Raw genomic sequence first — 15,714 nt, 5'->3', positions numbered from 1 at the left:
AATTCTAACCTACCTGGGTGTTCCCAGCGTCAGTGAGTGTCGTGCGGCTATTTTTGTCATCGTATTTGACCAGCTGCGGAGCCATTTTAGTGTCCAAGCAAAATCTGTAGTAATTCTACATTTGATCAAAACTACTGAATATTTGTCAGATCAAAACACATAGTTGCTCAGACTTTTCTAAACCCTTAATCTGTTTTATTTACACTTGTAACATTTGGTCGCTATATTTTGCGGAAGTGTTTCTTATGTTTCTTATGTCATTCATTTATGGCAGGGACTAGAAACTAGATTCTACCATAAATTTTATGCTATAATGGTAATGGTTTCATTCATTTGAGGCATACATACAGTTTACATCAGGGGTCTCAAACTCAATTTACTTGGGGGCCACTGGAGCTCGGGTCTGGGTGAGACTGGGCCGCATCAGGTTTTCAAAAAAACAAAAAACAAAAACGCATTTATTAAAAACAAAAAAAATTTGAAAAACTTTGCTTTGGTTCCAATTTTCTACAAGAAAAGCTCTGATAAAACATTCCACTGTTCTCAAATATCTTATTTTTAATTTTTCTACACAAAATAAGATGAAATATAAATAAAAAAATCAAAAATAAAGAAAATCAATCAATCAGTAATAAATAAATATAATAAAAAAAAATAATAAAACAGCAAATAATAAAAACTAAAGAAACCACATATAGTTGGTGGGTAGACAAATTATTTTTTCAGATTAAAATGAACAAAGCATTATTAGAGCCCTGTAGACATGACAAAACACGACTATAGTCACATTTATACTCTTTTTATTTACAACATATTGCGCAACTGCAGGGTCTTGAGACACATGCTAACTCGCAAACTAGAAAGCTAGCGACCTAAATGGTAGCCTTCAAGTTATTTCCTTTAAACTTAAATAGCCAAAAACTTACCACTTCCACACGGATAGGGAGGATAACTATTAACAGTTATTTAACCTTTAACATGAACATTAATCAAACGTAATAATTTTTTCTGGGTACATGATACCATACAGCATCCATATCAAACTTGCGCGGGCCGCACTAACATTAAACTTTCATATCAAGGCGGGGGCCTCAAACTAGTAACACATTTGGCCCGCGGGCCGCGTGTTTGAGACCCCTGGTTTACATTGAATGCTTCATGTTGCAATTCACAATTGCACATGTCCGTAAAGGAGTAGGAAGAAGAATTTATTTAATCCTACTCTCGCTCCGTATCCCATCAATTGCTAATGTTCCCTAAACATTGAGGGAACCAAATTACCAAATTTAAAACTACATTTAAATGGACAAAGGAAACCAAATTAGCAAATTTGATTCACATTGTATGGACTTATTTCAGAAGCAAAATGCGAATGAAGGGTTTGAAAAGCGTGCTACCTTTTCATTTTCTTTACTACTTCTCTATTCGTCTTATTTCTAGGTGCATGTGTGAGTGAAATGCTCGCACTGTACAGCCCCGATCCAGATCGTTGATATCTTTTGATATCACTCTTGCTTCTCCTGGACCTCATTTAGTCCTTTGTATCGTTCCCTGCTTCCTCAAGTCTTGTGCTTTCTTGGCGATGTCAGCGTTGCATTTTGTCAGATGCTCATCCATGTAGGCCTTTGGTTGAACTGACAAATCATTAAGTAAATTTTATCAAAGTAGAAACTGTTTAACAATCGTAGACGGTGTGAACACCATTGGTTGGATTGCGAGGTGTGCTTACAGCACTTCCAATAATAACTCGCACGTGCCACTTCCACATTACTGTATTATCATTCATAGTAGCGATATCTTGGTTCACATAAAATACCTTGGATTCTGGCTGCCCTCTTCTCACGATACAGTTTTTCTGCAAACAAAATATCTCGTTTTAATCTTGATGGATCTCAAATGATGAGGTCTCATGACACACTATTAGGTAATTTAATACAAACGATCACCTGACAACAACTCGCTTTCCTGGCGAAACATGCATGGGTCTCCAAAGTGTGGCCCAAGGACCATCTGTGAAAAGTGGCTCATTGAAGAAATAAAATAAACCCAACTTTTTTTGTTATAGTTAGTTTTTTTTCATTGTAAATATCAAATAACAGCTGCAAAGCAGTGACGTAAACAGACAAAGACAAGTAGAAGGCTAATTTCATTCTGTTATCTACCACATGCTTTTGATTGCCTGCCTAAAAGTTTGATTGTGGAAGGTAATCAGTAAAAGCACTTGAGCTCAGTAATGCAATCTACTGAGACTTTGGAGTGGAAGCGAGGTGCCAGTCCCTGTGAATGAGTTAGTCAAGGCTCTTTGCTGCATTGCATGACTTTCAGTACAAATCAGATTTGTTGCATGCAAAGTGTGCGAATTTGTCATGAGCACTTAATCTATGATCTCATCATATTCAAATACATGTGCAGCTAATTGGTTCCTTGAGTGGTACAGCGGAGTGAGCACTAAATTTAATTTAAATGAGTGTCATAAATAAAACAGCGTCACAGAGCTTTTATAGTGGCAACAATGACAGCGGTGCTATGGTGACCCTTGGCAATATTTTGCATGCATACAACATAGCTGAGATAGGAACTGATGTATCCTGATGTCTTGTAGTCAATAACAAAAATGATTTTTTTTGTTGTGTGGAAAATTACACTCAGTGTCAAAAATAGACACCAGTCAACAAGAAAAATAACAACAACAGCGACATCGAGATAGAGATCGTAAGGTAGAATCGGAGACATTTATGTGCAAATCAATATGTCATTGCCAGGGGAGAAAAATGCGTGAGCTCACTGTCAACACTTTTGGTGCATCACTGATAACAATGCCGTTAGCAACTGCAAGGAGGTTGTCACAGAGGGCTTTTTGATTCAGAATCTGTCAAGGTCTATGACGACGGTATCGCTTTTTAAAAAAAATAAACAATTCTATTCTTTGTCCTGCAATTAGTCATTCGTCAGTACAGTGGGGGTGAGCTTCAGAGGCATGTTAGCCCTGCGTCAATTGCCTTTGTCATACAGGAGGCAAAAATCAATATTAAAAAAAAAAAATCAATATATATGTAATCCTATGTTGAATTATCATGCACTCGCAGTGTATGTTTTTTATATTATTAAAATAATGTCATAAAAAATGTATGTTTTTTATATTATTAAAATACTGCAGTGTATGTTTTTTATATTATTAAAATAATATCAAAAAAGTGTATGTTTTTTATATTATTAAAATAATATTAAAAAAACATACACTGCGAGTGTCTGATAATTCATCATAGGATTACATATTGTGATAGTTCGATATATTGATTTTTTATTTTTGATAATATTGATTTTTGATTGATTTTTTGATACACCAGGTATAATTTCACCGCTCCCCCTCAGTGAGTTGTCACTTTTTGTCACCTGGGAGGTGTTCTTCACAAAAGTGGCAAAAAACTGGTCAAAAGTCACAAAAGAAGGAGAAGAAGGGAAAAAAATGCTGCGTTATGCAGTGAAGTTCATTCATTCATTCATTTCTACCGCTTTTCCTCACAAGGGTCGCGGGGGGTGCTGGAGCCTATCCCAGCTGTCTTCGGGCGAAAGGCGGGGTACACCCTGGACTGGTCGCCAGCCAATCACAGGGCACATATAGACAAACAACCATTCACACTCACATTCATACCTATGGACAATTTGGAGTCACCAATTAACCTAGCATGTTTTTGGAATGTGGGAGGAAACCGGAGTACCCGGAGAAAACCCACGCATGCACGGGGAGAACATGCAAACTCCACACAGAGATGGCCGAGGGTGGACTTGAACCGTGGACTCCTAGCTGTGAGGTCTGCGCGCCCTGCAGTGAAGTTAAATTGAAAAATGTAAAGGCATAGTTGAAATAAGTGTGTTCTCACTTTGACTTTTATAGCATGGATGAGACAATACTGTACTTTTGCAGGATCTAAGCAGTGTAGCACAAAAATATGACACACAAACGGCACGGAAAGTCATCTTGTTCGTGGAGAAATGTTGGTTTTTCTATTGAAAAGCTAATTGTTATATGATTCAATCAAGAGACATGTGTTTAGTTTAAGTCGTTTATTGTCACTATTGTGCTCAAACTCTTTTCCACTCATGACATCACTACTACTACTACACTACATTACACTTTTATTTTTGTTGTGCTTCTACTCAATATATTTTATCGACTTGAGAGAGAGAGCCATTTGTCCAACACCTCAAATAAAAACCCTGTTAAGAGTTATGGTTCACTAAAAAATGGTACTGGTTTTATTTCATTTGAACATGCATCAGATTAGAATTGAGTGCATCACATAATCAGTTCACAGTTCCACATGTCCAAAAGGAGTAGGAAGAAGCAAAGCTTATTAAATCCTACCCCTGCATCTGGTACTTTTACAATCAGTAACTGTTACATTTGTTCACTTCCTGCTTTCCAGAATACAGTTTAAGTTGTTTTTTTTTAAATAATGTACCTCGTACCAAAGTACGAGGTGATATGACCATCCAATGACATAATGGTTACCGTAGTAAGTGTCAATATAGTGATATATATAGCACATCATGACTGGTTCAGTGTCAAAACAGTGTTTTTGCCTCTGTGTGATCAAAACTATTATCCCACTTGAGTACTTTAAACTCCCAACATGTCACCTTTATTTATGTCTGTCAGTGACGGATACAAAATATGAATTCAGAATTTGCAATGTTGCATTCATTATCACCGAAATCTAGATTATTTTATGTTCAAACACACTAACACTGAGAGTCAGCTATCCGGGTGATGTTTTGATTTGTATACAAAAGCATGGCGTAATCTCCAAAACAAGGGGAAAGTGTCTGACAGTGGATTGAGGAGATACACGTGCCGCTTGTGCTGGCCTCCACTCCTTGTTGGGTGCTGTTTGATGGCTACTGAGGCTCTTTCAGCCCCACTGCACAATGCTCGGTCAAGGGCTGTAAAGCAGAATGGAAAATCCCCTTCAGCCTGCATAGTTAGTTTTGGCAACACTCTCTGTTCCATTGTTCATTGTCAGTTCAGTTGGCTCTTTCTCATGTAAACAACTGGTAGCGTAGCTTTGCACACAGGACAAGCTTAAATGGCATAAATATTCACCTTTTGTTGCATATGTTCAGCAAATTTGCTATATTTTTTTCTTCTTTTTTTTCAATTAATAATGTAATTCTGAAATACAAAATATGAGTTGTGGCTACCTGTATTTTTGGGCAGGTAAAACAAGCATAGTTGGTTTGTTAGAGTTGAAATAAGCTATGAAAATAACTGTTACAAAAATGTAAATGTAATTTTCATTCTGTAAAAGTAGCTCTCACAAGAAAAAAAACTTTGTTATACTTGCTATGGTTGTATAATACAGTTCCTTGAATTGATAGCACTTCATGTTGAGTGTGGATGTTTATGCAGGTGAAATGGAGTGGAAGTCGAGTAGAGTACAGTCTGGAGGGGGAGTTTCCAGAGATGCTCTTCACCATCAGTAGGGAAGGAGTCATTTATCTCAACGCCCCCCTGGACAGAGAAACACAAGACCAGGTCTGTAAAGCCTGCAAACTAAACATCTCCAGCACCTAACAATGAATGCTCTGCTTATAATTAATGTTGAAAAGTATAAACACGGCCACATTTGCGGTTACACTGCTCTGTATCTACAAGCCCATGTTTCTGCTTTGAAACTTCATTTATTAGCTGTCAAAGACAACTAGTTTTTTTCCCTTTAAGACATCTGTAATATGATACTATTCCAAATTAACGATGTGTTCAGGTACTGATCAGAGTGATGGCCTAGGGGAAGTAACTGAGCGGAGGAGTTTGAACAGTTTGTGTGCATTTAATGGTCCTTTTGGAGTCTCTTCCTGTCCTGTTTGGTTGCAGGTTCCAGTGATGGAATTGCACAGACTGAATGATTGCCGTGTAGAACTGGATCAGCAGACGTTTTTACGTACAATGCACTGAAAAAAATGGTTGTTGAGTGAACATAATTTTATTAAATGGTTGCACGGAATAATTTGATCTGAAACAAAATTTTTGATAATGTTGACTGAACTAGTAATGTTTAAGTATAGTCAAATAATTTATATTACAAAACTCAACCTCAACTATTTTGAGTAGATTTTACACATTTTTAAGTAAGTCAAATAAATGAATCCTATTTCAGCGGACTTCAGGCGAGATACATACGTATGCGCCCTGCAATTGACTCCAGGGACCATAGTACAGTAAACCTCGGATATATCGGACTCGGATATATCGGACTCGGATATATCGGAAATTCGCTCACAACGGACAGATAAAAAAAAAAACAAATTTTCTGTAATGCATTTCCAATAAAAATTCATTGCATATATCGGATTTTTTATAACAGATTTCGCCTATTTCGGACAGTCCCGTTCCAATGCATTTCCATTAAATTTCCCTCGCATATATCGGATGGCCGCATCGTGGCGCTCCGATTCGCCGAATCATGACAGGCCGCTATACGACGTCATTTGCAGCGTTTGCAGCGTCCAGGTACATTGGAAACATAGTCAAGGAAGTGCCTTTTTATAACGGATAAAATCCGATTTACGCATATACTGGATATAAATCCGATATATGCATAAAACGGACATTTTCCGGTTTACGCATATAACGGATTTCGCTTATATTGGACAAAACCAGTGGGAACAATTGAATCCGATATATCCGAGGTTTACTGTGTACGCTGCCTCTCGCCTGAATTCAGCGGGAATTGGCTTTTTTTTTCTTTTTTCTTCAGCTGGAATTGGCTTGACTTATTGAAGTACATAAGGCACATGGGTTTAATTTGCCTTCCTAAAAAATATGAGTAAAATCTACTCAAAAATAGTTGAGATTGAGTTTTGCAATATAATTTATTTCACAATACTTAAAAATTATTAGTTGAGTCAACATAATTAAAATATCTAAATTCAGTTAAAATTAATTCTTCCATCCATTACATCCATCCGTCCAACCATTTTCTATGCCGCTTAAAATGCGGGAATGCTGGGGCCTATCCCAGCTGTCTTTGGGTGAGAGGTGGGGTACACCTTGGATTGGTTGCAACCACTTACAATAATAAAATTATGTTCATTTTTTTATGTTACATTTTTTTCAGTGTTTTTATGTGTGATGACCACTTTAGGTCCTGGGAATTTGTGGTTCCCAGAAACCCTGAAGGTGTCCACATGAGACAATGTGCAGTTAGGGATTATTATTACTGTCATCTCAGCTCCAAATGGTTCTGAGTTCTGAGTTCTAGAGGAGCAAGTTGGTCCACTTCCCATTTGTGTGCAGACTCCGGTCTGTCCCGGATGAGATTGTCATGTTGTCTACAGAAGGGTCTGCTGAGGTGCAATCATTTGTTTTGAGAGAGAAGAGCTGTGGTGAGAGAAGACACCGGTGGGGAGTGCTGGAGTACTGGTGGTATGGAAACTGGATGTGATGCTCCCCAGCCTCACCTCCTGGCTCCTGTCAGCCAAGAAGCTGGTGATCCCCTGACAAGCAGAGGCTGAGACAGTGAGCTAGGAAAGCTCCTGGTTGAGAATCTCATGGATGATGGTGTTAAACGCCAAGCTGAAGTCCACAAACAGGACCTTTGCATATGTCCCTGGAGAGTCGAGGTGTTGCAGGATGTAGTGCAGTCCCATGTTGACTGCATCGCCTACCAACCTATTTGCCCTGGAGACTTGTGGATCACATGTAAATATTAAACAAAATGTCTTTTTGCTGATTCAGTTTGTGATCAGCATCGTGGTGGAGCGTCCAGACGGCCGAGAAATTGCCAAGCCAGTGGAATTAAGAGTGATGGTGGGCGACGCCAATGACAACAGACCCACATTTCCACAGGCACAGTATCACACCGTGGTCAAGGAACTGGCAGCTCGAGGTAACAGAACAGTCACGTCTTGTATAAATATATATACACAGTAATACTGTGCAAACGTTTTGGGGTACAAACAGTATAATAATAAAATACTAGTAAAGACAATGGCATTAATTCACATTTCTATTCCAGGCCTTACCAATACATATATGTTAAGGACATTGTTAACTTATAGTCTTAACGTGCATGCAACCCAACTATAATTATGAACATGACAATAAAACAGCAGCCACAGCAAATAGTGCTCCATATTGCATAGCATTTCAGTATGTGGAATCAAACTATGGAATGGATTGAGTAAGGACCTCAAACAATGCACAACGATGAGCCAATTCAAGAAACAATACAAGCAGTTGATGTTTGCTAAATACAAGGATGAAGAGTCTTGAACCAGTCATGATGTGCTATATATATCACTATATTGACACTTACTATGGTACCCATTATGTCATTGGATGCTCATATCACCTTGTACTTCGGTACGAGGTACATTATTTAAAAAAGAAAAAAAACAACCTTAAACTGTATTATGGAAAGCAGGAAGTGAACAAATGTAACAGTTACTGATTGTAAAAGTACCAGATGGAGGGGTAGGATTTAATAAGCTTTGCTTCTTCCTACTCCTTTTGGACATGTGGAACTGTGAACTGATTATGTGATGCATTCAATTGTAATCTGATGCATGTTCAAATGAAATAAAACCATTACCATTACTACTGCATGGCAGACGAGTTGTGAGTGTGCAGGCCTAACAGCTAGGAGACCCGAGTTCAATTCCACCCTCGGCCATCTCTGTGTGGAGTTTGCATGTTCTCCCCGTGCATGCGTGGGTTTTCTACGGGTACTCCAGTTTCCTCCCACATTCCAAAAACATGCTAGGTTAATTGGCGACTCCAAATTGTCCATAGGTATGAATGTGAGTGTGAATGGTTGTTTGTCTATATGTGCCCTGTGATTGGCTGGCGACCAGTCCAGGATGTAACCCTTGTGAGGATAAGCGGTAGAAAATGAATGAATGAATGAAAGAACAAATGACCTACATTATAGTCATTGCTAAAAATATATATTTTTTTATGTTAATGATGGTTGCCTAGTAAGAGAATAACAAAAAGAAGATAATTTACTTGTTCAAAATACTTCTTTCTGGTCCGTATACGTATAATAAAGACATTTGTAAATTGAAAAATGTTTACTTGTTACTTACTTGTTAAAAGAAGAAAATGTTATAATATATATAATATATATAGATATTATAATACACATTTATCATCATGTGCCACCCCTGGATGCACATCACAGACAACCAATGTAATGATGGTGTAACACTTTTGTACTGTACATTTAGGACACATACTGGACAATACTGGAATAATAACAATATTCTGGTTCACTAAAATGTGTTGAGTTCAGTAAATACTTTTTATTTACAGAGCATTAAAACTTGAGTTGTTGCAAAGCAGGTTTATCCACATTTATTTGAACAATTAATGCCAGATACTATATTAGAAAGACGTATTAGGAAAAGATACGAAAAAACGTTGTCACTCCCTTGTAAAAAGCTTTAAAAGCCTGCTGTGTTGTGACACATCAGGTCTTAGAATAAAAGCTTTTTTGGCCAGGCTTTGACATTTTAATTTCAGGGAAAACTTGTTACAAAGAACAGCGTCTGAAAACTGGCTTTTGTATTTTGTATTTCTGAAGGGACGGAAATCTTGACAGTGCAGGCAGCTGATAATGACGATCCTAAGACAGATAATGTACGGATCTTCTATCGATTGGTTGGACAAATCCCAGAGAGTCCTCGTGCTCTATTCAGAGTGGACCGGGACTCTGGGGTCATCTCAGTCCAAGCAGACAACATGGAGGGAACGGCACCACAGTACACACTCACCATCGCTGCTGAAGATGCTAAAGGTGACTTGTGACCCTTTTCGATAGACTGTTTGCATTTTTGAATAATTATGGCTCACTAAAAGGGTGCATTATCAATGCAATATTATCAATTTGCACCTTGGCATATACGTAACAACAAATGAAGCACAACAATTAAAATACAGTATATAATACTACAATTTCCTTTCATTATTTTTAATTAGAATTATTTGTTTATTGTTCAATTTTCCATTTCTTCACTGATTGGCTGAGAAGACCATATGTTTTTGCTTAATGAGGCATGTGGTGAACATGTCATTGACATATTTGTGTAACAAAAAGAATGAGTACTGTATAAAGTGATGAGATTATGACATGAGACAGAGAATATACAAATACTTGAAAATTATATTGTAATGACATTTAAAAAAAAACATATTTGTTGCATACTGGCCATGACTGTACTGTAATCTAAACAGCCATCACCAAATAGTGAACTTTGGTCAGGATGGCCCTTTACGGACCGACAACCAGCTGAAGTGAATGGAAAATAATAATAACATATAATCATGCTCATGGACCGATCACAGTGGCAGTTTGCGAGCATACTTACTGCATCTATTAGGGTCACTTAAAATAAGCCAATGAAATAGTTTGTTACTTAATGAGAGAAATGAGAGAACCATGGCTTTCTCAAAAGTAACAAAAGTTGATCGAGAAAAACTATTATTTAAAAGTGAATGGACGGACCAATATAGAGTAGTGTGTAAAAGTGTGTGTCCCCTTCCTGATTTCTAACTTTTTTGTCACACTTGAATGTTTCAGATCATCAAACAACACAACTGAACACAAAATGCAGGTTTTAAATGAAACGTTTTTTATTATGAAGGAAGAAAAAAAAATCAAACGACATGGCCCTGTGTGGAAAAAGTGATTTCCCCCCTTTTAAAACTTAATTTTGCCAGGAAACATCTTGATTTATCCCCATGAGATAAAAGTTGAACTTTTTGGAAGGTGTGTGTCCCATGACACCTGGCCGTAAAAGTAACACCGCATTTCAGAAAAAGAACACCGTACCAACAGTAAAATATGGTGGTGGTAGTGTGATGGTCTGGTGCTGTTTTGCTGCGTCAGACCCTGGAAGACTTGCTGTGATAAAAGAAATCTTTCTGCTGTCTACCAAAAACTCCTGAAGAAGAATATCCGACCATCTATTGGTGACTTCAAGCTGAAACCAACTTGGGTTCTGCAGCAGAAAACCACAATGAAGACTTTGGAGTGAATCAAAGTCCCAATCTGAATCCTATTGAGATGCTGTGCCGTGACTTTAAAAAGACGGTTCATGCTGGAAAAACACTCCAATGTGGCTGAATGACAACAATTCTGCAAAGATAAGTGGGCCAAAATTCTTTCACTTGATTGCAGTTGTTGCTGCTACGGGTGGACCAACCAGTTATTAGGTTTAGGGAGGTTTATGGAGGTTTTCTCTCTTAATAATAAAAAGTTTCATTTAAAAATAGCATTTTGTGTTCAGGTGTTTTGTCAATGAGTGAGGACTTTTAGGGCTCTAGTTACGTGGCGCAGCATTGGTGCGCTACGCTGCGCCTGCTCTACAAAATTAGAGCCAAAATTAGAACTCAATTTTAATCGAAGACCCCTGATCTAAAAAATACAAGACCAATAGCCTTGTTGATAAACAGGAAGTATGTGCTTGCATGCTGCATGAGTCATGCATGAGGATGAGATGGAGGCAAGATGAGGTACTCGCTGTTCCTTTCTCATCTTTTATTCGTGAGCTGGCCTGACCTGAGTCACCGACAGAAGGTGTGATCATGTCCCCGGTAGGTCTGAACAGTTCCTGCACGGTAGTGGTGACGGTGCAGGATGAGAACAACAACCCACCAGTCTTCTCCCAACATGAGGTACAGTGAAACACGCTATAATGAACATGATCAATACTCCTTGGAAATAAGGCCAGTCAAATATCTTAGACCAGTATTTGACTGTAGACCATGACTCTGCAAGTCACTGATCTAATTTTCCTGGTGGTGAACTAAATAAAGCATGCCCAGTAATCCCGGGCTCATGGCGATGTCACAGTGTTATCTGACTTTTATTCTGTTCTTTGTGCTGTACATACACAGTGCTCTTAGAGTTTAATCACATTAGCTTCCTTTGGAGAGAAGTTTCCACTGGTGTATTTTTAGAGCAGTGTAACATCATCCCTGCAGCAGATGCATTATCTTGTTAAAAATGACATCAGAAATGATTTCATAATCGGTTCTGTGTCACGTAGTTTAACACTACTTAACACACATTTTTAGCCCAGGCAGGTTGTAAAGAGCTTGTAGTTGTAGAAATACTTTTCAACATATTATGGTATGGTTTATTTGTTTCAGACATGGTTACCATTTAGCATTATGGAACATCATTAAAAAAAAATGAATAGTGACTGATGCGTATTTCAAGGTTCCTCTGACCATGCCTTTTTGTCCTGGCGCCGATGCGTTGTACCGTTTTTGCATCCTTGTTAAAACTTATTGCTTATGCTATTTTTCTTCTGAAAATTAATTTATTATGTAATGGTGCCCTACTTCTACCATCCTTCAGAATGTCCAAAAGACCAACATTTGTGCGATGGTTTAAATCAGGGGTCACAAACTCACGGCCCGTGGGCCAAATGCGGCCCGCGAGACGCTAGTTTGAGGCCCCCACCTTGATACCAAAGTTTAATGTTGAAATGACAGCTTAAAGCTGTGCACACACCGGACACAATTAACATGATTTTGCCCCGCCCACACTGTTACCCTACCCTGTTACCCCGCCCTGTTTTGCTTTGGATTAGCAATGAAGCTAAAGGCTTATGACGCTGGGTACAAATAAATGCAGGAAATGATTTGGAATAAAAGGGAAAATACACGTCAAGATAAAGCATCTCATCAAACATGTTGTTAAAGTTACGACGCTGCTCCCAGATGGAACTGAGTACGACGCTAACTTGCTAATTGGGTACAATTATTAAGTTTCATTAATGTTCATGTTAAAGGTTAAATAACTGTTAATACTGTACATTTGAATCAGGAAAAAATATTTTCTCTACCAACTGTATGTGTTTTTTTACGTTTTTCTTATTTGCTGTTTTATTATTATTTTGCTTATTTATTACTGATTTTTTTTTATCTTATTTTGTGTATAGAAAAATATTTTTTTATGTGGAATGTTTTCTCAGATATTTTGGTGTGGAAAACCGGAACCAAAGTACTGAAAAAGTGTAGCAGAAGCAAAAGCATTGAAGATAGTTTTTTTTATTGATTTTTTTTCCAGTTTTGAATAAATGCGTTTTGGGGTTTTTTTTTGAAAACCTGATGCGGCCCGGCTTCACCCAGACCCTAGCTCCGGTGGCCCCCAGGTAAATTGAGTTTGAGACCCCTGGTTTAAATCTTCCTCTGCCTTTTGGGTGTGACAGCCGGTGACTTGGTCGGTGCGGAATGTTTCGTCGAGATGTGGGTTTTGTCGGAGAGGAATACAGCAATTTCCTTAGCCAATCAGGGCGCAGAACATAATTTGTGTTCCTACACTGTTAAAACAGAACAAAACATGCACAATTGCACTTAAAACAAGGCAACGAAAGGTGACTTGCGATTTAGTGACTGAGTTTTAACGACTGTATATAAAAAAAAGTATCGACTTATGGGACATAGGTACAAACAGCATGTAGTTTAGAACTGCACTGATTTGTACTGAAAGCTGTTTATATCTTCATTCATTCTTTCATTTTCTACCGCTTTTCCTCATGAGGGCACATATAGACAAACAACCATTCACACTCACATTCATACCTATGAACAATTTGGAGTCGCCAATTAACCTAGCATGTTTTTGGAATGTGGGAGGAAACCGGAGTACCCGGAGAAAACCCACGCATGCACAGGGAGAACATGCAAACTCCACACAGAGATGGCCGAGGGTGGAATTGAACCCTGGTCTCCTAGCTGTGAGGTCTACGCACTAACCACTCGACCGCCGTGCAGCCCTGTTTATATCTTTGTTGAGCATTGTAATCTTTATAATAGGTGACTATGGATAGAGTGACCAAAGTCAGCTGGGATAGGCTCCAGCTTACCCCCGAGACCCAAGGATGGGTGTATGGCTGGACTATGGATAAAGCTCATTTGTTGTGCAACTGTACTAATGGTGTCACTCACCTGATTGACTGACTGGCCATCCGAATGGCATGACCCCGCCTCTCACCCAATCTCATCAGCGATAGGCTCCAGTCACCCTGCATAAGATAAGGGTTAGAGATGATGGAGGAAAGTGCCGTTATACTGTATAGAACCATGTCACGGCCGCCCACATGTGCTATATAACATATGAGAGAACAGCCATGAAGGTTGTGAGAAACATGGGGGATACATCATGCTGTGATAATTGCTAGTCATGCCTTAATTTTTTTTTGTGAGACTGTTGTGACACAAAATGGCTGTACCAGCATTAGGACGTATAAAGAAAGAAATAACTCCCCTAAATCAGACTCCTAGAAATGCTTGTTTCGATATGTGTGGGTGTCACATTGTAGGATTAACCCACAAGGCTTTTCAGCGTTCCAGCTGTGACTGCCACTCACATACCCACACACAAGCAATGAGGTGGAAAATGCTCTTGAGCAGGTCACGCCTGAGCAGCGCAGCATTTTCCATGGCCTCGTGAAAGCAGCACCAACCGGGCTGATGTGGGAGGTGAGTGGTGACAGGGCTGGGTTCAGCGACCCTGCTGCTGGGGCAGCTAGATCAGAGGCATGGCTGCTTCAGTGGAGGACACGAGTGAGTGGCAGATTAAAAGGCTGTCTAAACACATAGGGGGTGCGTGAATAAAGGTCAGCTGACACCAGGGGGGCAACAGGGGTTAACATTACATTATATGTACATGCATTGGGGCAAATTCTCATCACAAGAAATTAGTTTAACCCTCCTCTTGTGCTAGGGTCGGCACTGACCCGTTTTACATTTTAATGCATAAAAAGAATCACATAACATTTGTTTATTGCATCAAGGCTTTTTGACTTTGTCAGGAAACTCTATTCCAACAAAATAAAAACAAAAAAACAATTTTTACTAAATTTTAAAATGGTCTGGTAGAAATTATGACCACTATATTGTTAGGGTCGGTTTCGACCCGGTTATAATAATATGACTATAAAGCAGGGGTCTCAAACTCAATTTACCTGGGGGCCACTGGAGCTAGGGTCTGGGCAAGGCTGGGCCGCATCAGGTTTTCCAAAAAAAAAAAATATATTTATTAAAAACAGAAAAATATACAAACTTTTTCAGTGCTTTGGTTCCGATTTTCTATAATAAAAGCTCTGATAAAACATTCCACTGTTCTCAAATATCTTAATTTTTATTTTTCTGCACAAAATAAGATGAAAAATAAATAAACAAATCAAGAATAAAGAAAATCAATCAATCAGTAATAAATAAATATAATAATAATAAAACGGCAAATAATAAAAACTTAAGAAACCACATATAGTTGGTGGGTAGACAAATTATTTTTTTCAGATTAAAATGAACAAAGCATTATTAGAGCCCTGTAGACATGACAAAACACGACTATAGTCACATTTATACTCTTTTTATTTACAACATATTGCGCAACTGCAGGGTCTTGAGACACATGCTAACTCGCAAACTAGAGAGCTAGCGACCTAAACGGTAGCCTTCAAGTTATTTCCTTTAAACTGAAATAGCCAAAAACTTACCACTTCCACACGGATAGGGAGGATAACTATTAACAGTTATTTAACCTTTAACATGAACATTAATCAAACGTAATAATTTTTTCTGGGTACATGATACCATACAGCATCCATATCAAACTTGAGCGGGCCGCACTAACATTAACCTTTCATATCAAGGTGGGGGCCTCAAACTAGTGTCCTGCGGGCCGACCCGTT

At 38.5% G+C, this 15,714-nt stretch overlaps 1 protein-coding gene across 1 annotated transcript in view; it reads left to right on the top strand.

The window, feature by feature from the left end:
* cdh16 (cadherin 16, KSP-cadherin) overlaps nucleotides 1-15,714 on the top strand; it is a 36,257-nt gene that overhangs the window by 8,893 nt on the left and 11,650 nt on the right. Inside the window, exons 8-11 of the mRNA XM_058089181.1 lie at nucleotides 5,411-5,536; nucleotides 7,739-7,889; nucleotides 9,588-9,800; nucleotides 11,604-11,680. Of these exons, the coding sequence (XP_057945164.1) occupies nucleotides 5,411-5,536; nucleotides 7,739-7,889; nucleotides 9,588-9,800; nucleotides 11,604-11,680 (567 nt within the window). The remainder of the gene's footprint in view (nucleotides 1-5,410; nucleotides 5,537-7,738; nucleotides 7,890-9,587; nucleotides 9,801-11,603; nucleotides 11,681-15,714) is intronic.

Source organism: Doryrhamphus excisus, chromosome 12 (genome assembly GCF_030265055.1).
Source record: "Doryrhamphus excisus isolate RoL2022-K1 chromosome 12, RoL_Dexc_1.0, whole genome shotgun sequence".
NCBI lineage: Eukaryota > Metazoa > Chordata > Actinopteri > Syngnathiformes > Syngnathidae > Doryrhamphus > Doryrhamphus excisus.
This window is presented reverse-complemented; position numbering and strand designations above follow the sequence as displayed.